The following is a 23,030-nucleotide window of genomic DNA, read 5'->3' on the forward strand; positions in this document are numbered from 1 at the left end:
GGTCAGGAAGCAACAGTTAGAACTGGACATGGAACAACAAACTGGTTCCAAATAGGAAAAGGAGTTCGTCAAGGCTGTATATTGTCACCCTGCTTATTTAACTTATATGCGGAGTACATCATGAGAAAAGCTGGACTGGAAGAAACACAAGCTGGAATCAAGATTGCCGGGAGAAATATCAATAACCTCAGATATGCAGATGACACCACCCTTATGGCAGAAAGTGAAGAGGAACCAAAAGCCTCTTGATGAAAGTGAAAGTAGAGAGTGAAAAAGTTGGCTTAAAGCTCAACATTCAGAAAACGAAGATCATGGCATCTGGTCCCACCACTTCATGGGAAATAGATGGGGAAACAGTGGAAACGGTGTCAGACTTTATTTTTCTGGGCTCCAAAATCACTGTAGATGGTGACTGAAGCCATGAAATTTAAAGACGCTTACTCCTTGGAAGGAAAGTTATGACCAACCTAGATAGCATATTCAAAAGCAGAGACATTACTTTGCCAACAAAGGTTCGTCTAGTCAAGGCTGTGGTTTTTCCTGTGGTCATGTATGGATGTGAGAGTTGGACTGTGAAGAAGGCTGAGCACCAAACAATTGATGCTTTTGAACTGTGGTGTTGGAGAAGAGTCCCTTGGACTGCAAGGAGATCCAACCAGTCCATTCTGAAGGAGATCAGCCCTGGGATTTCTTTGGAGGGAATGATGCTAAAGCTGAAACTCCAGTACTTTGGCCACCTCATGCGAAGAGTTGACTCATTGGAAAAGACTCTGATGCTGGGAGGGATTTGGGACAAGAGGAGAAGGGGACGACAGAGGATGAGATGGCTGGATGGCATCACTGACCCGATGGACGTGAGTCTCAGTGAACTCCGGGAGTTGGTGATGGACAGGGAGGCCTGGCGTGCTGCGATTCATGGGGTCGCAAAGAGTCGGACACGACTGAGTGACTGATCTGATCTGATCTGATCTGATTTGTTCTGCCTAGTTTATATCTCTCTGAGATAGCCACATAATTTCTGCCTTTATCTCTTTAAGTCTTTTCCTTGAGGTCTTCCTGGACCATAACATATAAAATTATATGTTTATTTTCTCTGACAGCTTGTCCTCCCTCCCTTTCTTTTCCATAGCAGTTATCACCTTTAAATTTACTATATGTTTCATTTGCTTTGTTTTCTGGAGATTTTATTCCCCACTAGATTGTGAGTTCTGTGGAGGATAGGATTTTGTTGCTCCCTGGCACATATGAGGTGCTCAGTAAATATTGAATGAGTGAATAAGGCAGGCACTGAACTAAGGCAGTGATGGCTGGGAAAAGGGACTGTGGAGTAGGTAGAGGATTTAAGAAACTGGAGTCAGCCACAAATGATGACAGCTTAGTTGAATGGAAGTAACAGGAGAGGATCTTTGATTTGGATTGCAGCGTGCTTGGTACCCTTCCCTGAAATGGAGACAGTAAGAGGGGAGGCAGCTCTGTTAGAGAAGTACAGTTGGGGGTAGATTTGGTGTGAGGCATCTGAGCTACAGGGCCAGAGTCAAGGAGGAGTTTCTCAGAAACCATTAAGGGCTTGGAAATCACTGAGGGAGGATAATGTGGGAAACAAATAATAATAAAGTCTAGTGAGAGAGGTCCAGTGTGTGACCCAAAACTAGAGGCCCAGACAGGTATTTGATAAAATGGTGGACAGGACAGAGCCAGGCAGCGGTTGGGAATCATGGAGTAATGGTTCAGGGAAGCTGTCCTAGAACTGCTTCCTCTGAGTTGTCCTTCATACCCGTCACGTCTTGGTAGAGAGTAGATGCATGCATGCTAAGTGGTTTCAGTTGTGTCCAACTCTGATCCTATGGACTGTAGCTCGCCAGACTCCTCTGTCCATAGAATTTCCCAGGCAAGAATATTGCCATACCCTCCTCCAGGGGATCTTCTCAACCCAAGGATCAAACCCGTGTCTCTTACTTCTCCTGCGTTGGCAGGCAGGTTCTTTACCACTTTCGCCACCTGTGAAACCCAGAGATCACCTGTGAACCAGATGAAGTGAGCCTCAGAGGAATGTAAAGGGAATACAGGATTTGAAAGTGGTATCAGGAAGTGAGAGCCCTAAAACGTACTGCTTCCAGGCCCTAGGTCAGAGCATTCTATTATTAAGAACCACAGGGAAGCTCTCCCCCAGAGAGTCCAGGTGAATACTTCAGGGTGGCAAGGGGACTGTCAGAAGAGATTAGGGATGTAGGTTTGAGTTTTTTCTGTGAAACGAAGTTGCCAGAGGTGCAGAGAAGGGGGCTGTGAAGGAGAGGGGAGGAACAGAGGAAGTAATTTGGGGGCCATTCTAAGAGAGACTGCTGGTGCCAGAGAGTTAATCTTGTTCAGAGTTCTACCTGAAACAACTTAAAGGAACCTTGGGAAACAGGACGCTGGAGATGCTGTTGCTGTTCCCACTTCCTGAGAGGGCCCCGTAAATATTACCCTCCATTTGAAGGAGCCTCTTGGGTAGTTAGTGCCATGCATTGAAGGGACACCCTAGTTCAGGAAACTGGTGCCCAGGCTGGTTAATTCAGAGGCTCTTGACTTTGCATTTAAAACAGTGATATCCCTGCTGATAGCAGCCCCTAGTTAAAACCAGTCTGGGGATTTGAGCCATTGTTTGCTTTAAATTGTGCATAACTACAACCAAGTCTCACAGAGCCTAGGGTACAGCGTAGGTGTTAGTGTCTACCAACATACATATTTCTGCTTCTGTGATACATGCAGTTAAAACTTCCACAAGGTCCTCTTAATAAAAGCCTGGCTAAAGAGACTTCTGTGTCTTCTCCACAGGATACCACAGCTGCACCTTACGCATTTCAGGATGATCCTTACCTCATACCGACATCCTCTGTGGAATCTGTGAGTATTTTTAGGTAACTAGGCTAGTATTATGTTTTACCTTGTTGGTTGGGGTAACAGGATGACACATAGGACTTATTTTACTTGTAGACACCTTTGAAAAATTCATAGAGGCTGATAGATAAACTGGTAGATTTTCTGATCCTTTTACTACTTTTATCAAAAACTTTTAGACATTGGCTATGGAGAACATATTTGGTTTGGATTTTTAGAACTTAGAGATCTTTCCCACTATAGAGCAATTCATTCAGTTTAAATGTATTGTTTTTACACACCTCAAGCGGTATGTAGGATCCAACCTGAAATTGTCACATTCAGCAGAGGTGGATAAATAATAATTAGGTAGTTTAACTTGAAATTCTGTGTATTACAGTGTTCTTTGGGTGGGGCGGGGGAGGGCAGAATAATTCTTGCTGAGGGTGTAACTTTGATCTTAAGTATATGTAATATCAGTTTACGTCTAACTCTTTTTCTTTATACAGCATTCATTTTTGTTGGCAAAGAAGTCCGGAGAGAATGCAGCAAAATTTATTATTAATTCATATCCCAAATATTTTCAGAAAGACATAGCTGAACCTCATATACCGGTAAGGAGAGGTAATTGCAATTTTCAGATAATAACTATGTAAATAAAAACTAAGCTGTCACAACTAACGTTTAAGTAGCCATTTGAATGCCTACAGTATTTGGGTGAAATAATATATTTCACCCAAATAATATTTGGGTCTTTTAATATTTATGATTATCATTGCTCACAGTACTAACCTTTATTATCGTTTTTAAAACTACATGTATTTGCTCTTCGTTTTGTTTTCTTCATTTGGCTTCTGCAACACCGGGCTCTCAGATCTTCACTTCTGACTGCCCTTTCGGGTTCCTTTAGTTGGTTTTCCATCCACTCCTCAAACCTTGGTGTCTTTTTCTCAGGATTCCATACTTCGTCACTCTTTTTTTTCTGACTATAATCTTCCTGCTTCAGTAACCCTTATACTCCATTTGGCATTCTTGTATGTTGGCCTCAATGTCTCTACTTTGGACTCCAGACGCTTTTTTCCCAGCCCCCTCTGTTCTGTGGTCGCGAGGGGCGAGTGTGGAGGGCCTGCTGGGTGTTAGGCATTGCACTTAGTGGGTCCCACAGTGGTCAGCTGAACATGGGCTCTGCCTCTGAGCTAAGTAGCGGAAATAGTAACTCAGACTCAATGTGTCTAAGCTTCCTCTCACATCTCCCTACTTTCTAAGCGCACACACCCAGACACCCCTATGCTTCTCAAGCGGCAGATCTTGGGGACAAATTAGGACGTTAGTGTGATTGTGTCCATAAAGATTGAAATCCTGAACTAAGACAGTGACAGCAGTAGAATGACCATTTGTTGGGCCTGCTCTCTCCCCCTATGTTTCTGACTAATAGTTACTCTTCTGTGTTTAGTTCACTTCTGCTTGAAGCCTTCCCTGGGTCCCTAAGTATTGACTAATTTGGTGAGTGAAGTAAAATCAACATACCTTGGTAATACTTAATGTTTACAGTAAAAGAAGTTATCAGGGGTGGAAGGTTTCCATCTTTACAAACTAGGTGTACTGTGGAACCTTCAACCAAGATTGAGAGGAAAGTATGAAGGATGGTTTTAGCAAGGGAAGAATAGTAAGTTCAGCTTGAAATTAGGAAATTTAGTTCAACTAAATTCACTGGGAAAAGTGAAGACTTTTAATCCAATAGGCTTTAGTTCTTCGATATAGGATTCTTCAAATACAGACTAAATATTTATAATTAGGAGCTTTTAAATTCTCTGCCCCAACTTAGGAGATCTCTAAGTAATCTTGTTTTGGTGACTAGAGAGGTAAAGTTAGATTCCTTAAAGAGACATTCATGTTAAAATGATAGGTAGTGTCTAATGCATTAAGCATGAATATTATGGTGTGTTAATCAAATACTATGGTGTGCTGTCTTACTCTGTTGTGCTTTCCCATTGACCTGTTTGCACTGACTTTAACCATCTTATTTTCTAGTGTTTAATGCCTGAGTACTTTGAACCTCAGATTGAAGAAATAAGTGAGGCTGCTCTGCAGGAACGAATCAAGCTCAAAAAAGTCAAAGCTTCTGTGGACATATTTGATCAGCTGTTGCAAGCAGGTGACTAAGTTCATTGGAAGCCCCCACGTTCATGTGAAGCTCCCCCGGGAATGTGGGCGTGGAAGTAGGCCACGGTTGTGCGCGTGATCTAGATAGTTGTGAGTACGAGTTACAAGTGCTGTGCTACTTCCTCTGCTTAGTAGCTGTTTTTATATTTTTTATAGTGTAAGAAGTCATATTTCAAGTTCTGCTTTAGTGTCATTTTGAAATCGTGGGTAGGATAGCGTTGTCCTTGCTGGTGTGTTGTCCTCTTGTGTAGACAGAGAAGTCTTACAGCCATTCTTCCTTAGCTTCTGTTTTTAATATGAGGTTTGTTCATACTGTAGTCACATTTCTTATATTCTTTAAGTATGTTTGAGAGGCATAAAACAGACTAGAAAGAAATATTTAAAAAGGAAAGAACGCTAAGCTGCAGGGTCAGAAGCTTGGGTAGGGTCTGGCACTAATTAGCACTGTAGCCTTGAAAAACTCAATTCCTTTAATCCCCTTCTCAAATCCTGTGCCTTTCTGAATTTGATGTGGATGAAGCTCTAGGGATGTAGGTGGCAGGGCGTGTAAGCTACCATGAGATGAGAATATACCTATAGTGGCATGGAAGGTGGAGAAGGCGATGGCACCCCACTCCAGTACTCTTGCCTGGAAAATCCCATGGACAGAGGAGCCTGGTAGGCCGCAGTCCATGGGGTTGCTAAGAGTTGGACACGACTGAGGGACTTCACTTTCCCTTTTCACTTTCATGCATTGGAGAAGGAAATGGCAACCCACTCCAGTGTTCTTGCCTGGAGAATCCCAGGGATGGGGGAGCCTGATGGGCTGCCGTCTATGGGGTCGCACAGAGTTGGACACGACTGAAGCGACGCAGCAGCAGCAGCAGCAGCATGGAAGGTAGCAGCATTGCTTAAGTTTCGGAATCTGGTGTGCTGGTCAGTGGTTTAGGATAAAAATCAGCCGAACATACAAGAGATAGAAACTGGACTGAATCACTCAGTGTAGTCTTGAATATGGCAAGAAACATTTTCAGAAAACTTTTAAGAATTTTGGTGTGTAGCCTGTTAAAGCATCAGGTGTACAAATGAATTGCTGATGCAGATTGTCATTTAGGGAGGCTTTTCCCTCTGCTTGTTGAATATGATAAACATCATTATGTTAAAACTTGTCTTCCTCTGTTTTACACACTGGGATAGGTGCAAGCAGCTGTCCAGTGAACCTTACTGAAGACAGGGTCAGAGCCGTAACACTCAGCTCATTCAGAGTAACGGAATGAGTCAACATACTAGGAGAGGAAGTATAGAACATTTTAATATCAACTCCTAATAAGTGCCAAGCACTTTGTAGGCATTTAATTCTATAACACCTTATGAGTTGGTGTGCTTGTAGTCATTTATAGAGGAAACTGACTGACTGCAAATAATTTTCAGGGTCATACAGCTTTGAGATGCTATGAGGCAATCAGGTTACACTCCATTGCCTGTTTCCCCTCCACTCTGCCGTTTTGTCTTTTCTAAAGGCTTTTAAGTTTCCTGATGGGCATTTGTATTATCAGTATTATTTTCTTAAAAAAAAAAAATGCAGCTACTTTCTTTTTAAAGCACTAAATTATATTTCATACTTCTTCCTGTTCCCTTTTCTCCCTCTTGATAAGTGTCAAGATGGGAACATAATGTTTGGAGCAGTAATTTTTTAAAGGCTGCTATCTCTAGGCATGTATTTCAGCAAGGGCCTGGATCCAAGCGGAACAGTTCCAATTGCGTATGTGAAGATGGAACTGGGCCCTGGGGGACTACATGGCAGTCATTTCCAGAGCATTCATTTCAGAGATGATAGGTAGAACTATGAGAGAGTTTCTGTGGGGATATGAGTACAGAGAATAAATGAGCCCAGGGTCGAACTTGACTCTGGTATTTTATCTCTTCTGTCAGACAGCACTGTCAGGGATTGTGTGCTGGTTGCATCACTCCAGATGTTTAAGCTGATGTGGGGTGCAGCTCGTCCTTGGAGAATGGAATCCAATAGGCTTTAGTTCTTTGATGTTTCAAAGTTTCTCTCCCCCACCCTTTTTTTCCCCCACCCATAGGAACCACTGTATCTCTGGAAACAACTAACAGTCTCTTGGATTTGTTGTGTTACTATGGAAACCAAGAACCCTCCACTAATTATAATTTCCAACAACATGAACAAACAGAAGAGTTGGTAATGATTTTTTTAAGTTTCTTTTGGTAGTAATTCTTTCTCATTTTAAGGTGAGTTCTTGTGCCTTATGTTAGGGTAGAGATTTGTGCTGAGGTGTGATAGAGCACAGTATGTATATAGCCTGGACAAAAGGTGATGTGGAGGAAGAGATGGGTTTTAACAATTGTTTTACCCTGGTTCCCTCCTTAAAAGTATTTTGACCTTGCCTGCCACATGCAGAAACCAGTGACCAGAAGTGTTTGGATGGGCCCTTTTGTTGTTGTTCCTCAGAGTGACAGTATGTTGTGTATGGGACAGAGGGGAAAACCCCTGGCCCCAGCCCTCTTGAAAATTCATGCATACGTAGGCAGAGAGGAATGAGCATACTCTCGAAATTAATATTTCTTAATAAACAGTGGGTCTCCTTCTTACCTTCTACCGAATCTTTATTTGCTTTGCTTTTCTGAAATTTCCTCTGCCTTAACTGGTTCTGAGTAGTATAACTCTGAGAATGCTTTCCGTTGTCGTATTCTGTTTTATGTCTGTTGGTGGCGGCTCATTTCAGGAAGAGGCTGAAGAGGGAGATAACATGAAGTCTAAGAAGAAGGCTGGTCATCAGCTTGGAGTTACTTGGAGGTATGTTACAGGATAATTAGAACTTTTATGGATCCGTACGGTTGTGAAATGTTCTTCATCACCCCCTGAAGAAGATACAACCCTGTAGTATTCTAAAATGCAGTTTGTTCTCTGTGTGCAGTGTAAATGTCACAGTTGGTTTTCATAATTTGGACCATTTTTTATTAAATCTTTACCTCCAACCAGGTAGAGGTACAGGACTGGTGTTGATTTCTTTTTTTTCCCCCACCTAACTCCATGTAACCATCCCGGTATGGTTCTTCTGGTAGTTTCATTAGTAGTCCTACCTTGCAGTATACCTCTAATTCTAAAAAGGTTCAGAATTTTTAAAAGTATGTTAGAATACACATATGCCAGAGCGTAGTTCTAAATTAAGACTGCTGGCTAACAGAGATATTCACTACCGAACAAAAGATAAATACCATTTATGTAATGATTCAGAATTCAAATTAACTGAGTAAAACTAAAAGAAAGGTATTTTGTAAGGGTGTCTGGAAAAGGAAAGCTACTATTAATATCAAAATGAATGGAATAAAAAATTAAACTTCTTCAGTAGATACTAATAATTTCTTATAGTGATTAAGAGCAGCGACTTGAGAGTACCATCTGGGCCCAAATCCAGGCTCTATTTTCCAAGATGTGGTGGTAACAGAGAAAATGAAGGTGCAGCATGATTTGTATAACATAGCACATTGACTGACTGAAAGAGCCAGATGATATAAGCTCGAATAGGACAGTGGGTTGCAGGGCACCACATGTCTGTGGTTGCCTCTGGTTAATTATATCCAGTTGAAAGAGGGTGGGGGAACTTGACTGTGTACCCTGCTGTGCAGTTTGCTTTCTGTTTACAATGCTGAGTACATATTACACCTTTCAAGTCCTGGTTCTGCCACTTATCCAGTAAATTTTTGGACAACTTAAGGTCTTTGAGCCTCAGTTTTTCCCATTTTTAAAATGATGGTAACCAGATCTCCTTCTCTGGGTGGGAAGAATTACTTGAAATTATATGCAGAAAATGCCTGGAACATTGCAAGTACTCCACGTGGTAGCTGTTACTGGTTTTATCTGTTCCTGCTGGTTCACGTTTACTCTTGTATGTAGAGCCAGAAACCACGCTGAGAGAATCTTTGCTCTGATGCCTGAGAAAAATGCACATTCTTACTGCACAATGATTCGAGGAATGGTGAAGGTAACATTTGTTCTGGGTAGTTTTATGTTTGGGTCTTTAATTTCTACTGAGTCGGGGTTTCTCAGCCTCAGAACCCTTCACAGCTGGGCCACATAGTTTGTTGTCATTGGGGGTTTCCAGAGCCTTGAAGGATGTTTGGGAACTGCCTCTACCCGCTTCATGCCAGTGATTCATCCTCCCATCCCCCAATTGTGACAGTGTAATTCTCATAGTTGTTTTTTCATTAAAATAAGATACAGTTATTGAAAAAAAAGTATTAGGAAAGTTTTTAAAAATTGAAATCACTGGGTTGAAGTAACAGGAATAGAAACTGTATTATACCACACTGCTCATGTAAAAAGGAAAAACACTATCCATTCTGGTCTATCCTTTTACTTCTGAGAACAGTAGATAATGCAAATATTTATAAAAGACAACTTTTACGGTGTTTAATTTTCATCCTTTCCCTCTTCCAGCACCGAGCTCATACACAGGCATTAAGCATGTACACTGAACTATTAAACAACAGACTCCGTGGTGAGTTGTGTTTGGAGAATTCACCTCTGTCCTTCCTTTCCTTCTCTTGGCTGGGCGTGTGTGCGTGCTCAGTCGTGTCCCAGCTCTGCCGTGGACGTAGCTCGCCAAGCTCCTCTGTCCATGGGATTTCCCAGGCAAGAATACTGAAATTGGTTGCCATTTCCATCTCCAGGGGATCTTCCCAACCCAGGGATTGAACCTGCATCTCCTGCATTGGCTGGTGGATTCTTTGCCTCTGCATCATCTCTGCATTCTTACCTATGCATCATTATATCAGGAGTCTATAAAATCACAGGATTTTACCTTAATGATTCGCTCATTCTTAATCTTCTCCTGTGATGTTGGTGATTGAAGCGAGAGGCCAGAGCCAGAGAGAAGAGTGGTTTTCTAGTTGTGGGACTCATGTGCATGACCACTTGGCCTTTAATCACCAACCCCAAATTTTGTTAAAGTAGTTTTCTTCTTTTATAGCTGATGTGCACACCTTCAATTCATTGATTGAAGCAACAGCATTGGTGGTGAATGCGAAATTTGAAGAAAAGTGGAATAATATATTGGTAAGGAGGAACCCTCACTTTGGCTACTAATAGGCCAAAATATCCTTTGCTGGGACTCCTGAAATGCAGGAGACACAAGTTCAATCCCTGGGTTGGGAAGATCTCCTGGAGAAGGAAATGGCAACCCACTCTAGTATTCTTGCCTGGGAAATGCTATGAACAGGGGAGTCTGGTGGGCTACAGTCCATGGGGTTGCAAGAGTTGTACATGACTCACCTACTACACCACCACCAACCACCATCCTTTGCTCGGAGTGCATGGGGTGGAGAGAGCATTCACTGAGCATGTTTGTGGTGGTCACTGCACTGGGCTCTCCACTTGCAGTGGTCTGTTCACACCCTTCTAGCAACCCTTAGTTTAAGTAGCTGTATCTGACATGTGACCCAAGCATACAACTAGAGTCCAGGAAGACCAGTTTGCTTATTATATTCATTTATTTCCTTATAATCGTGTGTTTTTTTTTCATTAAAACATTTATTGAAAAAATTACTAGGAAAGTTATTAAAAATTGAAATCACAGGAACGAAGTAACAGGAATAGAAACCACACTATACCATTCATTGTTGTCCAGTCACTCAGTTGTGTCCAACTCGTTGTGGCCTCATGTACTGTGGCCCGCCATGCTCCTCTGCCCATGGGATTCTCCAGGGCAGAATACTAGAGTGGGTTGCTGTTTCCTTCTCCAGGGGATCTTCCCGACCCAGGGATCAAATCCACGTGTCCTTCATTGGCAGCTGGTTTCCTTACCACTGAGCCACCAGGGAAGTGCATACCATACCATACTGCTCACGTAGAAAGGAAAAAACCAATCTGTTCTAGTCTCTTCTTTTGCTTCAGTCTTAGACCCATTAGGCCGCTAAAGACAGTTGGACACGGACATCACATGGGGGTTAGGGTGACTATTGAAAGGGCCTTCTCTTAGGGGCACTAGATAATTCTTAAATGGGGGGCTTATTTATTAATCTGCTTTAAACATTGGCAGACAACCCAATTCTTTTAGTTCTGTTTATTGGACAAATTAACCAGGCATTAAAAAAAATAATATTGCTTTTGATTCAACTAGGACCTGCTGAAACAAATGGTTGCACAGAACGTGAAGCCCAATCTACAGACTTTTAACACTATTCTCAAATGTCTCCGAAGATTTTATGCATTTGGAAAATTGCCAGCCTTACAGACCTTCCGGGAAATGAAAGCCATCGGGATAGGTGAGGGGTGTCCTCATGTCCCCGACTGAAGGCAGTGCTGACCTGAGCCTTCAGGTCCAGGTGATCCAAAAAGAGACTAAACTTTTCTGTGCTGTTTACATAATATGGTAGGAATTTCCTTTCCACCATTAAGCACACTTTTTAATTATGTATATTTAGTATAATGGGAGCTCTTCTTTATCATCTTTTTCTGTTTATAGCAAATTATACTCTTAGGATTTTAGATACTTTTTAATGGATTTTTTGATTCCTGAGAGAATTGTTCACTTACGGTTGGCTGGTTTTAAAATCTCGTGACATTTTCTGGCATAATTAAGTATTTGAACCCAATTGTATGCTAGTATATTGTATATTTTTCAGTATTTATGTTATTGAATCAGTTCACTTCAGTATCCTTTAGTGTTCTTAAATGAAACTCACAAGAGTATTGACTGTAATGTTTTAGTGATAGGTATCTGGACTTTCTAAGAGGAATTTGATCTCTGACACCTTTCCACCTTTACATTAATTATATCAGCTGGGAAATGTCTTTGTTCAGAGGAACGGAATGCGTCTTCTATTTATGTAACACCACTGATGTTTTTATTCACTATACCTCAGTAAGCTATATTTTGTATAGCTGTGTTTGACATTTCTTTTTTTTTTCTTTTTTCTATGTACCTGGTAACATAAGAACCCTCACTTGCAACATATCATCATATTATTCAGCTGTTTTATCAACATGGTATGTATATCATTATGTTATTTATGTAGAGATTAGGCTAACTTCACTGCTAATGAATTAAGATCGGATAGTTCACAGAATAGCATTGTCTTCAGCCCAAGCAAAAAGTTACTGTTGAGGGTAGTATCATCTTTTTGTCATGTAAAACTTAAGTCGGAGTGGAGGAAGGTCATTAAATGTACTAATGGGCAGTGTATGGTTTTGGCCAGAAGGTACTTGAGTTTGGAATTCCTTTTGCCCTCCAGAACTGTGCTGTCCAATACAGTAGCTACTTAGCCACACATGGCTATTTAATTAAATTCCTTCATAGCTTTAGTGCTCAGTAGCCACTTGTGACTGCTGACTGCATCGTCAGTGATGCAATTATAGAACATTTCCATCTTTGCAGGAAGCTGTTGGATAGTCCTGCTCCACAGTAAACCTTGACATTTTGAAGCCTCATAGGAGAACTTCAAGGCTCCATTTGTTACCTAATTTTAGGTCAGCTGTGCTCTATTGAATGGATTTTGGAGCAAGGCACACCTGAGTTGAAATTTCATCTCTACCATTTACCAGATGTGTGGGAAGGGACTGGCTATCTTACCTGAGTGAAGCCATCACGATGTAATGATGAAATGAATTATGTGTAGTGTCCTGTTCATGCTTGGGAGGCATGTAGTAAGCACTGTAGGTTCTTAGCCATTTGCCCCAACATGAGAAACAACCCTAGGTTTAGAAATGACAGTTCCAGTCTTTCTCTCCTGTAATGGGCTTTTTGTGTGAAAACAACAGAAAATCTTTATTTTGGAAGGGTAGTTTTGCAAAATTCACATTGTCACACATAGGGAAGTAAGAGCAGTTAAATGACTTTATCTTGAAAACAGGTGAACCGTTTCCACATTAATTTTGTCATTTAAAATTTTACTAAACTTTGGTGGTATTGTACTGCTACTGCTAAGTCACTTTAGTCGTGTCCGACTCTGTGCGACCCCATAGACGGCAGTCCACCGGGCTCCCCCGTCCCTGGGATTCTCCAGGCAAGAACTCTGGAGTGGGTTGCCATTGCCTTCTCCATTGCGTGAAAGTGAAGTTGCTCAGTCATGTCCTACTCTTAGTGACCCCATGGACTGCAGCCCACCAGGCGCCTCCGCCCATGGGATTTTCCAGGCAAGAGTAGGTATTGTACTAAAACTAAGTAATTCTCACCCTAAAGCCTATTCCACTACAACATCACACATCACCTTGGCTAACTAAAGTCACTGGTGTTTATGCTTCCTAAGTAACACCCAGGGTCATAGGGGCAGGAGTGTCAGTGTGTCTTAGGGATATAAATTGATTGTCTGTAATAATAATTGCTAGGAATTTACCCAAAGGAAAAAGCCTAAAATAATGAAGAGATGATACATATAAAATAGTTTATTAGGACAGTAGAATAATTAGAACTGTAACAAATGCAAACATCCTTGAGGAACTTCAAAAGTACATCTGTGCTGTCACCGAAACTATATTATCACTTGCAGGTGGATAGGTGGGGAAGGGAATGGAAATAAATAATGTGAAATGTTTAACTGGAAATGTCATAGATGCATTTTGATTCTCCAGTTTTCTGTTTCTTGGCTCTCATCCTGGTTATATTTAAAAGGGGCACAAATGTTTATTAGCAAAAAACGTGTTTGTTTTCTAAGTAGGCAGGCTTGGCGAGGGTGTCCGTCTGTCTCCCATTTCAGTGCACGTCCGCCTTGTGAGGAGACTAGGAAGGAGGGGCTGAGTCTGTTGGGAGTGCTGTAGCTGACCAGGCCTTGGGGAGAGCGGCACTCAGCAGAGGGTGCGCTCACTCCTCTCACAGGGATGTGCCTGGCCAGCTCCACGGCTTGGGTGGAGGAATGAGAAAGGTGGCCCTAGGACTAGTTCTGCCTACCCCATGGTTGTGCAGGAAGTGGGCTCCTGAGAAAACCCAGTTGCCTTCTTTTTCTGCAGAAAGCCCTTCAAAAGGATCCTCCCTCATCATCTATGATATCATGGATGAAATAACGGGAAAGATGTTTTCTCCAAAGGACCCTGATGACGGTACGTGCAGAAATTGCTGCCGTAAGACAGACAGCCTCTTTTCCTGACTGCCAGGTTATCGAGCCTTATGATGAGGATGGGGTTTGATTTAGTTCGGTCATCTTTGGGTGATTATTCTGAGAAAGCAGAGTGTCAGTGGATTGTGCTGTGTGTTGTTTCTCCTGTGTTTTCATTCATTTAGGTTTGTCCTACACCTTACCACTTTTGTTGGCAGGATTTTTAATTAATGTTACTGACCTGAAAACATACTTTATGCATAGTAACCAAGGCTCTTCTGAACTTTGATTTTTCAGATATGTTTTTTCAGTCAGCCATGAGGGTTGTAAGTACCATTTCTTGCTTAAAACTTTTTTTTTTCTTTTATCCATTTCCTAAATTCGTCATTGGTGGTTGGGAGGACTCTCCGTGATTCTTTCTCTTCCTTACTCTTAACTTGTTTTCGTGTCATTAGTCCTAATTTTTTATTCCTCTAAAACCTCTACAAAATCAAAGCATTCCCACCCTGTGCTGATTGTGTTTGTTGTCTTTTTTCATACCTTTCTTCAGATAAGCTTTCAGAGTATTTCATATTTGCCTGTTGGTAACTTATTAGATTGATGGTTATGTCTAATTTTGTTTTTTCAGCTTATCATGCTAATCATAGGGAAAATGTTCAAGCAGTTTCAGAATGAATTTAGCAGTCTTATTCCCTGAGGATAATTGCTTTACAACTTAGTGTGTGTCTTTCCAGCTTCTTTCCTCTGGGTATTCAGACATGCATGTCCACACTCATTTCCATGGTATCTTGTTTGTTGTTGGCAGTATAGTATTTCATAGATGGGAATGACTTCTTGTTGGGTGGGTGTTGGAGTTATTTCATGGGGATTTTTGCCAGTATAGTGATGCTAGAGATAGCACTCCATCTGTCTTATGCATGGCATCCCGAGTGTTTTTGTCTAATACTAAATACAGGTGAATACTAATTACTAGATGAACATTATTTTGTTTTAAATTTCACTGAACTTGGTGATTTGAACCCACCCCCAATTTCTTATAATTCATTTGCTGTCAGTCAGTAAAACGTTAAATCAGTATACGTGTTTCCCCAGGTATCTACTTTCCTGCTTCATATAGTGAGCCACCTTTGGCTGATAAGGATCACTGAGTGATGGTTATTTACTACTTCTACATTTTCAGTGCTCTTCTCTCAGAGATCTAGAACTTGCTTACCAGGTCCATGGCCTTTTAAACACTGGAGACAACCGGAAATTCATTGGCCCCGATCCTCGCCGTAATTTTTATTAGTAAGTGTATTGGAAATGTATCCCTTGCATTAACGGAACACCTGTATGCAACCAATATTCAGTTCTGCAGGTGGGAGACTTGGCACTCTTACTGTAGGTCGCATGATCCTGACTTTACCAATACGAGTTATTTGAACACTTGTGAGATTCAGTGGTCAAACTAATTTGTCAATACCCGGTAGCTTCAAACAGTGGTTAAAACTGATTTGTCAGACTGAGGAGTCCACTGTGTATGTTTTAAGCTATTTGTAACTTTAAATCCATGTATCTTTTCCTTCTGCTGTTCTGTACTTATTCTCTCAGTCCTCTCAGACTTTTTGCGACCCCACGGACTGTAGCCCACAGGGCTCCTCTGTCCATGAGGATTCTCCAGGCCAAATACTGGAATGGGTTGCCATGCCCTCCTCCAGGGGATCTGTGCAACCTAGGGATTGAACCCAGGTCTCCTGCATTGCAGGCAGATTCTTTACCCTCTGAGCCACCAGGGAATCCCAAGAATACTAGAGTAGGTAGCCTAACCCTTCTCAAGGGGATCTTGCCAATCCAGGAGTCGAAATGGGGTTTCCAGCATTACAGGCAGATTCTTTACCAGCTGAGCTACCCAGGAAGCCACACCGTCCTATTTTATATTTTTGAATTCATAGCAGAGTGAATCCCTAAAGATTTCATCTTAGCCTCTTTTGTTTTTAAAGATGTTGGAGCCCAAAGAGACTCCTTACATGGGTTTGCTTTTAGGCAGATAAAAACAAGAACGTAAGAAGGCAGCCTGTTCATAGGTGTGTGGTGGTTCTCTTCCACGTGTCCAAATCCTCTCCTCACATTGAACACTTGTTGAGTAGTGTCCTCACTCCTCTCCACCACCAGCTGAGAGTGTATGGAGGTGGCATCAGTGACCAGTTGAAGATAAGGAAGTGTCAAACTGGAAAGTCCAGAAAACACAGTTAGCAGCACCTCCTGGGGCATGCACTGACCTGTGTCACTTGAAATTGTAACTTATAAATTGTCTTTAAGTTCTGTGTAATATGTCATTATATGGCTGTGCTGTAATGTAATCATTCCCCTACTAGGTAGGGATTTTAGACTAAACATGTTTTCTTTCTCCATCACAGTTCCAAGTTCTTTAGTTTGCTTTGTCTAATGGAACAAATTGATGTCACCTTGAAGTGGTATAAGGACCTGATACCTTCGGTAAGTGATTCATGACTTAACATTTATCATTGTAGACGTTTGTGGGTGTCTTTGCTGAGTAATACTTAAAAATGTATTTGTATTTTTCTTAACCAGGTCTTCTTTCCCCATTCCCAAACATTAATAGATCTTCTCCAAGCATTGGACGTAGCCAATCGACTAGAAATGATTCCTCAGATCTGGAAAGGTCAGTTTCAGTTTGTGTGTCCCGACCCACCTTACTCTTGTCTTATATTTTGATTCACAAGCGTGTTAATGTGGTTAGGGAAGAAAGCTTCCATTTTTTAACTAAATTAAACTCTGTGGTTGAGGTCTCCTTCAGGGTGACCTGCTCGTGTTTCATGTTGGATTGAATGAGTAACAGTGGGGTGGAAAGGACTTCAGTTGGTTCCTTTGTGACCAGAAAAGGCTGAGTTTTGTGCACTTGTGTTAGTTACATGGGTCACCCGAAATCTCAACCTGCAAAGCCTGTGCCATTCATTCACTGGACTGTGATGCATCTCTGTGCTTCAGTAGCTAACAGTGATATTGGTGACAGTGTGGTTCCTAAGGAACAGCCGTGACTGTGTGTGTGTGTTATGCGTGTAAACTGACTGCAGAAGATGCTGTAGCTCACCCACTAGGTGACTGTGATCGTAAAATCCGTTCCTGTTTGCCTCAAGTTGACATGAGACACTGAGACCATAGCCCTGCCGTCCTGCCTTACAAGACTACTCTGGTGATAATGTACAAGGACCATTGACAATTCCCATGTGCTATAAAACCATGGGGAGCGGGAGTCTGCTTGAGTGTGGCCCACATGCTGTTAACAGTTGTCCGGGAGCCAGTTACTGGCGCTGGCTTTCACTAGTCTCTTGTCCTTTTCCTACGGTGAATCATGCTAGTTTCTAGAATCCTGGCATACATGTCGGCAATGAATTTTCTTATTTTCTTCTCCCTTCCCCCACCCCCTGCCCCAATATGGATGACTGCTGACAGTGGACAAAGGTCAGAGAATGTTGGTTTTACATGGTGGTGATCACGTCTCACTCTGTTCCTTTTTGTTTTAAGATAGTAAAGAATATGGTCATACTTTTCGCAGTGACCTAAAAGAAGAGATTCTGATGCTCATGGCAAGGGATCAGCACCCACCAGAGGTAGGCTTGTTTTGCTTTCATTGTTAGATATACACTAGCCAGCGTATCCTCTAATACTGAGCACCTGGGGAAGGTGATTCCCATGGTTTCATCTACTGTGCAGAATTCTGCCACCTAAACCCAGATTTAAATCTACACATCTGACTTCCCTGGCAGTCCAGTGGTTAAGACTCCGCACTTCCATAAGGGGGGGGCCAAGTTAAGATACTGGATGTGTGTGGTGTGGCTGAAAAGATAAAAAAGATACATCTCAACATACCCAACCAATTAGAATACCCTTCCTTCCTTTTTCTTTCCTTTTTATCTCTAAAGAGAAAACCCATGGTTGGATTTGAAATACATGGCTAAACAAATTATCACATCAATGTCGGGTGCTTTGCCTTTTTTTGTCGTTGTTAATATGTATTACTATGTGCTGTACATGCGATGTGTTCAAATGGTAAGATGCAATGCTCAAAAATTTTAATGGTCCTGTGGAGTCTCCTGTTCTTAAATTGTCATAAAACTAGCGAGGCAGTTCTGCTGACTCTCGGGGCCTCTCAGCTGCAGGCGGCATTTGCTGACTGTGCTGCAGACATCAAATCGACTTATGAAAGCCAAGATGCTAGACAGACTGCTTCAGAGTGGCCAGCCAATTCTCTGAACTACATAGCCATCCTCTTCTTAAGGGCTGGGAGAACCCAGGAAGCCTGGTGAGTACACAAAACACCACACGTGTAACGAAGCATCTCTAATATGGCTGTGTGATGTGTGGTTTCTCAGGAGACAAACGAGTTTCTGCACAATGAGGTGTTTTTTGGTTTGGTTTTGTTTTTTTTTAATTTTTTGGTTATGCTGGGTCTTCACTGCTGCACCCGCTTTTCTCTAGTTGCAGAAAGTGGGGCTCCTCTCTGGTTGTGGTGCACAGGCTTCTCATGGTGCTGGCTTCTTGTTGTGGAGCGTGGGCTCTAGGGCTTCAGTAGTTGTGGCTCCTGGGCTCGCGCACATAAGTTCAGTAGTTGTGATGCACGGGCTTAGTTGTTCCATGGCATGTGGAATCTTCCCACACCAGGGATCAAACCCATGGCTCCTGCATTGGCAGGCAGATTCTTTACCACTGAGCCACCAGGGAAGCCCTGTAATGAGTTTTCTATGGGAACGTCCAAATACTAACCAAAAAGCAAACTTGGGGAAGAAGAATCAATGTGCGTGTGTAAGAAAGGGTGTGGTTCAGTGGGCTCAGTCTCTTTATTTTCATTTTCTGTATCTCTAGTCACCTACATAGAACACAATGACCAGAGAATCTTAATTTTCAAAGTGTTTTGGGCATTGATATCTCATTTATGGATGGTTTCCCCACACCCACAGCCCCGGCTTAAAATGTGGGCTGTATACTGGAACTTGAGAAAAGTGACATTTACCAGTATTGACTAAACGTAGCCTTGACTAGAACCCATCATTGGTTTGTGCCACTGTATTCTATTTCTGTGTGTTCCTGTTGGCAGTTCATTCTCATACTCATTTCTAGTGTTTAATTGTGAATGAAGACCTTATGCATATTCATTTTTCCAAAAACAGAGAAGTCAACAAAGGAGCACTTGGTTGGGGTGGTCATGGTTGCGTGGGTCCACTGTATGTTATTTTGGATGTAAATGTTAGTTCTTAGGGCCAGTGAGGGGGTAGTTGTGTATGGTTGTTTCCAAGAGACGACCTTATGTTGAACATAAGACTGTCAGTCCAGGGTGTGGGTGTTTGCTCTCTCTAGGAAAAGCTGGTGGAGGCTTTGCTACCTCAACTGGTCTTGACTGGTGGTGAATCACACAACCTGCTGCACAGCTGCTGACCCGTGATGCTTGGAGTCGTAGACTCGGGCAGGTTGACACATGTTGTGAATCAGGCTGTGATGATTGGCGCAGGGGTACGGACCTCAGCTGATGATGGGAGCTGAGTGTATGTGCTTCTCCTTCGTCCTGCATGTGGCAGGATGCTGGTGAGCACTTACATGAGACTTGTGCCTTAATCTGAGCCTGCTCTTCATAACATCAGCTTAAGACACACTGGACTCACACTCAGGATCACAAAAGAGAGAAGAGATTGTACAGCATCTGCCTCCCTCCCTTCCCTCTGCCCACGTGATACATTCCCTCCCTGGGGGGACTGAAGTGATCCTCTAGAGGAGGGTGAACCCCAGCAATTCTCAACGCTCGTAACAAAACACATTTGCCTGTGCAGTGTGTAATGTCCACACATGAAGTTGGAGAAGAGGGTTGAGGCACCTGGAGTGATTCTTAAGTAGAGACGAGGCTGGGAGCTGGTAGGGCTTACAGATGTACGTCTCCAAGAGCTTCCGCTGTAGGTGGAAGGAGGACACTTAGTGTCTGCATCTGGGAGAATAGCTCTGGTCACTCGATTGCCATCTGTTCTATTACTGTTCCTAATCTCTTTCCTATCTCATCTTGAACAGGAAAATGCTGGGGCTTTTCAGGAAACATAATAAGATTCCCAGGTAAGTTCAAGTTAACAGGCCTTCCTGCATACATCCTAGATTAGTCATGTGGGTTTCACTCTTATGGGGTGGGGGGCGGTGTGGAATTTCTCTCAGTGGTGGCAATTGGGCACTTTTCTGTTAGGCAAGCAAATAGACAACCACTCCCACCATCTAAGGCATCCTGCGGCAAGTGCAGTTTTTTACTCTGTGCTCAGTGATCACATGTTGTTAATACACTGTGGATAGGTCCACGTGAAGGCATGCTGAATCATGTTGAAGATGGTAACTTTGATGAAGAAGATGTTGAGGATGAAGGCGTGTTGAATTAAGTGTTCATTATCTCATTAGCCCTTTAAACTTCATGTAACTGTCTCCAAAGCTGCTGATCTTTGTAAGATACTAGATTCTGTATGTAAATCTGTGAGGGGTGTAGTTGGCAGATGTTGACATTTTGGCTTTTACAGGAATGAGTTGCTGAATGAGTTTATGGATAGTGCCAAAGCATCCAGCAGCCCTGCCCAGGCCGTTGAGGTTGTTAAGCTGGCAAATTCCTTCAGCTTGCCTATTTGTGAGGGCCTCACCCAGAGGTTAACTGCTGACTTCACCCTCAGCCAACAACAGAAGTAAGTGGGCTCTTGGGCTCTGTGTCATCACCATGAAGAAAAGTTAAGAGATGGAGCAGCCCATCTATCTGCTCATTCATGTGTCTGTAGCTTTCTACCCGAGTTCCCTTTCTTTACACAAAGTCAGGATGTGTTGATTTAATGATACTTTTTGTCATACGAGTCAGGGAGGCCTATCCGTTGACTTACTGGATCTTGTCCTGTGTTGCTGTAGTGCAGCTGTAGAGACCCCCAGCCAAGCCTGAGTTTCAGTGTGACCCTCCTATTTATTTTTCTTACAGGGAAGCCCTGGGAGACCTAACTGCACTGACCAGTGACAGCGAGAGTGACAGTGATAGCGATACCAGCAAAGACAAATAAAAAGTGGGTGAATCCGGAGCATCTGTGACCAAGCATAGCTGTGCTAACACTGGATTCCTGAGATGTTAATATCTGTAATATGAAGAAAACAGGGTACAGATTTGGCGAACCTTGAAATATAGTTGATACATACTGGCTTATTTAGGTTCACTTCCTCGGCTGAGCCACCTGTGTGAGGGTTACCCTGTGAAAAGAAGCAGCGCCACTGTTCTCACCTCTGTGCACACACTGTGAGGTGTGCAGCTCGTTTGAGCACACCTGCAGCAGGCGTCTTGTCAGCTGACGTCAGCGCCATTTGCCCTCCCCTGCTGTGGACTGTACCCTTGTTGGCTGATGCTGTGACGATGACACTTTCTCCAATTCACAGAAAGAGTCTAAAGGAAGATTTTGTGCAGTTTCATCACATTGATACTGGGTCAGTAGTATCCCAAGTTCAAGCATCTGAGAACTGAACAATCACAGGGCTTTAGGCTGCACAGCTGGGAAGATGAAAGCTGTAAATAAATATTGTAACTAAGGTATGCACGTGTGCGTTTGCCTTCTTTCTGCACGCCCCCGTCTCCCAGTAGGCTTGGGGCTTACCCAAGTGTGTCCTCTTTCTCTGAGCGTGCTGGCACCTTCTTCAAGTATGCTGTGCTTCCAGTGATCTGAATGAAGGCTTGTGAAAAGAGGACTGAAGTGTTTCCTTGACATGATTGCCTGTTGCTGGTAATCAAATCATCATGTAAGTGTACCTGGTCATGATGCAAAGCTGTTTTACTGCTGGTAACAGGACCTGCTATGAGACAGCAGTCGTTAGTGTGGACGGGTGACGCGAGGTTTATGGAGTCATTTCGATCTTAGTGGTGGAGTGGCAGTATACCAGAGAAATGGGCTTATTTCTTTGAGATAAGGCAGTGTGCTAGGGCAAGGGATGCTGAAATGAAAGGTACGCAAAGGAGGGTGGGAGGTGCTGAAGGAGTCTCCAGCCTGGCCCAGGAAGGAGACTTACCTGTTAAAGAATGCTGTCTAGCTGACCTGCACAACCATGGGCTTTACAAAAGATTTTAGAAAGAAGGTCAAACCCAAGAACAGTTTTATCGAGCACAAAAAGACTTGAGGGACTTCCCTGTGGTAGAGTGATTAAAAATCCACCTGCCAATTCAGAGGACATGGGTTTGATCCCTGGTCCAGGAAGATTCCACATGCGGCTGAGCCACTAAGCCTGTGCACCACATACTGGGCCTGGGAGCTGGAGCTAGAGAGTAGCTGCTGCTATCCACAACTAGAGAAGACCCTCCAGCAGCAACGAAGAACTAGCACACCCAAAATTCACCCCAACCCAGGCCAAAACAAGTCTACCGGATTCCCAAATCAAAGGACATTAGATGCCATGCAGACTTGAATGTAACAGTCATTAGCTGGTATCAGTTCAGTTGCTCATTTGTGTTCAACTCTGCAGCATGCCATAGACTGTAGCACACCAGGTTTCCCTGTCCATCACCAACTCCCAGAGTTTACCCAAATTGATGTCCACTGAGTCGGTGATGCCATCCAACCATCTCATCCTCTGTACCCTTCTCCAGCCTTCAATCTTTCCCAGCATCAGAGTCTTTTTAGACGAGTCAGCTCTTTGCATCAGGTGGCCAAACTACTGGAGTTTCAGCTTCAACATCAGTTCTTCCAATGAACACCCACAACTGATCTCCTTTAGGATGGACTGGTTGGGTCTCCTTGCAGTCCAAGGGACTCTCAAGAGTCTTCTCCCAACATGACAGTTCAAAAGCATCAATTCTTCAGTGCTCAGCCTTCTTCACAGTCCAACTCTCACATCCATACATGAGCACTGGAAAAACCATAGCCTTGACTAGACGGACCTTTGTTAGCAAAGTAATGTCTCTGCTTTTCAATATGCTGTCTAGGTTGGTCATAACTTTC

The 23,030-nt window shown here is 42.8% G+C and overlaps 1 protein-coding gene across 1 annotated transcript in view; it reads left to right on the forward strand.

Moving 5' to 3' along the window:
• Nucleotides 1-21,634, forward strand: part of PTCD3 (pentatricopeptide repeat domain 3) — a 30,848-nt gene extending 9,214 nt beyond the window's left edge. The window contains exons 5-24 of the mRNA XM_010862208.1: nucleotides 2,815-2,883; nucleotides 3,366-3,470; nucleotides 4,888-5,011; nucleotides 7,086-7,201; nucleotides 7,746-7,816; nucleotides 8,918-9,005; nucleotides 9,461-9,521; nucleotides 9,993-10,078; nucleotides 11,142-11,286; nucleotides 11,960-12,010; nucleotides 13,967-14,056; nucleotides 14,350-14,378; nucleotides 15,233-15,339; nucleotides 16,449-16,527; nucleotides 16,624-16,714; nucleotides 17,578-17,663; nucleotides 18,207-18,355; nucleotides 20,107-20,148; nucleotides 20,595-20,753; nucleotides 21,035-21,634. Of these exons, the coding sequence (XP_010860510.1) occupies nucleotides 2,815-2,883; nucleotides 3,366-3,470; nucleotides 4,888-5,011; nucleotides 7,086-7,201; nucleotides 7,746-7,816; nucleotides 8,918-9,005; nucleotides 9,461-9,521; nucleotides 9,993-10,078; nucleotides 11,142-11,286; nucleotides 11,960-12,010; nucleotides 13,967-14,056; nucleotides 14,350-14,378; nucleotides 15,233-15,339; nucleotides 16,449-16,527; nucleotides 16,624-16,714; nucleotides 17,578-17,663; nucleotides 18,207-18,355; nucleotides 20,107-20,148; nucleotides 20,595-20,753; nucleotides 21,035-21,113 (1,827 nt within the window). The 3' untranslated portion in view covers nucleotides 21,114-21,634. The remainder of the gene's footprint in view (nucleotides 1-2,814; nucleotides 2,884-3,365; nucleotides 3,471-4,887; nucleotides 5,012-7,085; nucleotides 7,202-7,745; nucleotides 7,817-8,917; nucleotides 9,006-9,460; nucleotides 9,522-9,992; nucleotides 10,079-11,141; nucleotides 11,287-11,959; nucleotides 12,011-13,966; nucleotides 14,057-14,349; nucleotides 14,379-15,232; nucleotides 15,340-16,448; nucleotides 16,528-16,623; nucleotides 16,715-17,577; nucleotides 17,664-18,206; nucleotides 18,356-20,106; nucleotides 20,149-20,594; nucleotides 20,754-21,034) is intronic.
• Nucleotides 21,635-23,030: the final 1,396 nt, after the last annotated feature.

The sequence above is a fragment of the Bison bison genome, unplaced genomic scaffold, assembly GCF_000754665.1.
Source record: "Bison bison bison isolate TAMUID 2011002044 unplaced genomic scaffold, Bison_UMD1.0 scf7180017864480, whole genome shotgun sequence".
Classification (NCBI taxonomy): Eukaryota; Metazoa; Chordata; class Mammalia; order Artiodactyla; family Bovidae; genus Bison; species Bison bison.